Source organism: Limulus polyphemus, unplaced genomic scaffold (assembly GCF_000517525.1).
Source record: "Limulus polyphemus unplaced genomic scaffold, Limulus_polyphemus-2.1.2 Scaffold4436, whole genome shotgun sequence".
In the NCBI taxonomy this organism is placed as follows: domain Eukaryota; kingdom Metazoa; phylum Arthropoda; class Merostomata; order Xiphosura; family Limulidae; genus Limulus; species Limulus polyphemus.
Genome location: NW_013670046.1, coordinates 32,410 through 36,722, shown reverse-complemented (window position 1 = coordinate 36,722; position 4,313 = coordinate 32,410). Strand labels below are relative to the sequence as shown.

The 4,313-nt window shown below is 34.6% G+C and overlaps 1 protein-coding gene across 4 annotated transcripts in view; it reads right to left on the bottom strand.

The window, feature by feature from the left end:
* The window catches only part of LOC106471150 (leucine-rich repeat protein SHOC-2-like), a 44,523-nt gene that overhangs the window by 11,630 nt on the left and 28,580 nt on the right, over nucleotides 1–4,313 (bottom strand). For 3 of the 4 annotated variants that reach the window (XM_013931737.2, XM_022399765.1, XM_013931738.2), the window contains exon 6: nucleotides 1,255–1,362. The exons of the other annotated variant lie outside the window; for it this stretch is intronic. In XM_013931737.2, coding sequence (XP_013787191.1) covers nucleotides 1,255–1,362 — 108 coding nt within the window. The remainder of the gene's footprint in view (nucleotides 1–1,254; nucleotides 1,363–4,313) is intronic. 4 annotated transcript variants of the gene reach the window in all.

The window sequence follows — 4,313 nt, the reverse complement described above, 5'->3', positions numbered from 1 at the left end:
ACTTTACACATACATCCTAACACACTATACTAAATCACAAACACTTTACACATACATCCTAACACACTATACTAAATCACAAACACTTTACACATACATCATAACACACAATACTAAACCACAAACACTTTGCACATACATCCAAACACACTATACTAAACCACAAACACTTTGCACATCCATCCTGCCACAGCATACTAAACCATAAACACCTTGCACATCCATCCTGCCATAGCATATTAAACTACAAACAATTTGCACATATATCCTGCACAGCACACTAAACTACAAATAATTTGCACACACATCCTGCCAGAGCACACTAAACTACAAACAATTTGCACATACATCCTGCCATAGCAAACTAAACTACAATTTGCACATACATCCTGCCACAGCATACTAAACTACAAACAATTTGCACATATATCCTGCTACACCATATTAAACCACAAATACTTTTCACATACCTCCCATCATAGTATACTAAACCACAAACACTATGCACATCCATCATTCTGCGCTATACCAAACCACAAACAATTTGTAGATCTATTTCCACACTACCATTTTGCTTACTTGTTTTTTCCTTGTGACTTTCTGTGTTTATTGATAATTATTAATGTATAGAAATGAATTCATAAAAGAAAAACTAAAAATATAATTTTTCACATAAAATGCTCATAGAAAGTATGTTTGGATATAATTTTCTCAAATGTATATATATTAGTCAGTTATACATCAATTTTGCTTAACATAAAACTTAAAAGCAAAGACCTATTAGGATCTAGTGTTAGCCAGTGTCTGTCAAGGGAAACTACTATATTATTCTGAGTTGATAACAACCACTTTCTAAACAATGGTCATAATTATTTTTAAAACATATGGTTCCAAGTACAACAATAATGAGCATAAAAACACTAAGATAACTGACTGATAATACTTTTCTGACAACTTCTTTTACAAACTTAAAATAGCAAGTAAAACAGCATGTTAAAAAGGTATTTCAATGTACCTGTTACTATACATGTTTTTTTAATTTCATATTAAGAAATGTAATTACTACAAACATAGACAAATGTTTCTGATGTATGCAAAACATATCCACTAAAGACATATAACTCATAAACTGATGGAAGCCAAATGTTTGCCAGTGGCCAATGGAGTTAATATCACACCCTGTGTAATGTTCTTCTGCTTTCGTTTTAGAAATATAACTTAACCATATCTCCTTCTTAGTGCAGTGAATCTTACCATATAAATTGTCACTCATAATCTCACTCTCCCAATCTTCTTCTTCTGGGGAGTCATTACCTTCCATATCCTTCTTTCCACTTCTTTCTACCACACTGCTACAACTAACTAAGTAAAACAAAGAAAAAAACTTACTGTCAAACTATTTTTTTTACCAAAATCATTTGTTTATTTTTTATTGTATATTTATATTCGTGGAACAGTGGTTGAAATAATACTAACTTTATAAAACATGAATGTAAAATATAAAAACATTTTCAATGTTAGGTACTTCTCTGTTCCTAGTGACATTCATTGCTTGGCAATAATATAAATAAACCATGACCTAATATACTGGTTGTACACCTAAACTCTTGTTGACATGTTGTTCTACACCTAAATTCCAGGATTTGTAGTCGGTACCAGTAGTGGTACAGGTGGTACTCGCACCCAGTACAGGTACCAGGCCATCAGTACTGGTACTGGTTTATAATATATCATATGTTGAGAATAATATCTGTTATCACATGTCCCATCTTCACAATTATGACCGAATGCCTCCTCTGCTATTTCAGCTTCACTTTTCACAGAATTATAAATGTTTGACGTGGTAGTTTTGAGTTCACATTTCAGTTGTTTAATGTCAAGTTTGTTTGTGTACTATGATAATTAAGTAGTTGAATTAAATTTTGAATGTAACTCACTAAAATGTCATGACGTGCAGTTTGACCTGCCTGCATGCTAAGAGTTAATTATGCATGCACCTACCTAACCGTAATCAATCATGTAGGCACATTCACATTCTCTTTCAGCATGTTGGAGTCACAAGTTTCCCATATTTCATGCTATTGACAATTTTCACTGTGAGATTTGCTTATCAGTATATAATAAATCAAATTTTAATATTATATAAATTTTAAGTTTTAATTGTATAAGGAAATATATAAAAACAACCTCAAATTCCCCTAGTGTGAGAATTTGGATATTTGTTCTTGAGCTATCTCCTCTACTGGATTTTATTGTCCATCCCCTAGAAAATGATGAAATATAACATAAAATATTCTCTATAATTTCTTCATTGATATTCTGAAACTATGTTTTTATATTCTTCAATTTTATGGGCCTAAAGAGCAATCAATGAAAATTCAGAAACCACTTTCCACAGATACCTCTGACATGCTCTAATTTACACTTTGCTGGTAGATTTTTCTTAGGCCGACTCCCATTAAATTTATTACAAAATAGAAAGCCTAGATTTCAACTGCCATAGTCATCATACCATGTGGGCTTACACATAATTGACAGTTTGGTTTGGTGTGAAAAAAAATTTTCCCATGAGAACACACTGGGAGGAACAGTTGAAATTCTAATTGCTCAAGTCCCATGATTAGAGATGCTTGAGTACCGGTATTGGTGGTACCTGGTCTTTCCCGGTACTGGCAACCTGATACCACCAGTACTATTGCAAACCTTGTTAAACTCCTGTTGATATATTGGTAGTACACCTGAACACCACTGATATATTAGTCGTATGCCTAAATTACTGTTCATATACTGTTTGTACACCAAAACTCCAGTTGACATGCTAGTTGTGCACCTAAACTTCTGTTGATATACTGTTTTTACACAAGAAATATACCACATGAGCCACTAAAATGTAGGTTATTAAAATTTATCCAGAACAATAAAATAAATCGAGCCGAAACAGCTTAGAAAAAATAAAGCAGTCTACGAAAGATCAATCAGAAAAACTGAAACCAGAGTGACATGGATGCTCAAAATATTGGGGAAGAAGGCTAAGAGAATGAGAAAAAACTAATGTAAACCTGTCTGAATTTGATGAAAGGAAGTGAGAAAAGATTCAAAAACTTCACATGGAAGAGTACCCCCACAGGAGGTAGAGCCATCAAAATTTAGGAGGATTGAGACATCACTCTATGGAGAGTGTTAGGATTGGAAATTCAATTAGCAATGAGGACGAAGCACCTGGAAGACAATGGAAATTCAATTAGCAATAAGGACAAAGCACCTGGAACACGACTCTACAGGAGATGTATGTCAAGTGAGTGGATTCAAAAAAAATTCCCCGTTTACCTCAAAGAGAATAAGAAGGAGTGTCCTCTTGGTGAGTGATATAAGCCACCACCATCAACAAGTTGAAATGAAACAGAATCAGTCAAACTAGACAAAAAAAAGAGTGTGAACTAAAGCCCCTTGGACTGGCAGAAGTGTCTGGGTGTGAAGGGGATAAGACCTTTCAACTGGAGACGATTATCCTGAAGCCTTCTACTGATAGAACAATACATCCCACCTTTAGAGACGAACATCAGAAAATAGAAACAATCCAGAAGAGGGGAAGGAAGCAGTAAATCCCAAGTTGTGGGGGATATGTTGAACTATCAAAGCATATAGAAGAAGAGGGAAGAATAGAAATGAAGAGAAAAACTTAACATAAAGGCTCAGATAATCAAAAATACCTTTGAATGTATTTGAGGAGGAGAATGGATGTTCCCGTTGGAGGGGGTGTTTAAAAATAAACACCCCAAAGAGACTAGAATGTGAAGAATGTAACAGGAAAACTTATCCAACTGGAAAATCCAACTACCTGGGCTGATTATGGATGAAGTATAAGAGTATGAAAAGACTACCTCCATTTGAAATGAGCTAACAAAACCAGACATCCAATGAATAGTGTTGGTAAAATCCCCCAAACGTCTAAGTCAGATAAAACGCAGACTGCCCCACAAAAAACATCTGGAACCAAAACAAGTCCAAAGGTCAAGGCACGAAATTGGTATCTAATCATGTGGTGAAAAAAATCAAAGAAGAAAAGAATGTATACCATGAGCATTCTCAGTCCTGAAGAAAACAGCCTACCCAAATGGGATTAAAGACGACATATTAAAACAGAAAAGATCCATGAAATGATTGAGATTGATCTGATCAATCCAGAACCCCAATCAGCATCAAGCAAATAAGACAAATGAAGAAAAGCCATGAGTAAGTTGGTTGGTTGGTGTTTTATGGCGCAAAGCAGCTAGGCTATCTGCGCCAAACAACCAGTAAAAGCAATGAAAGTA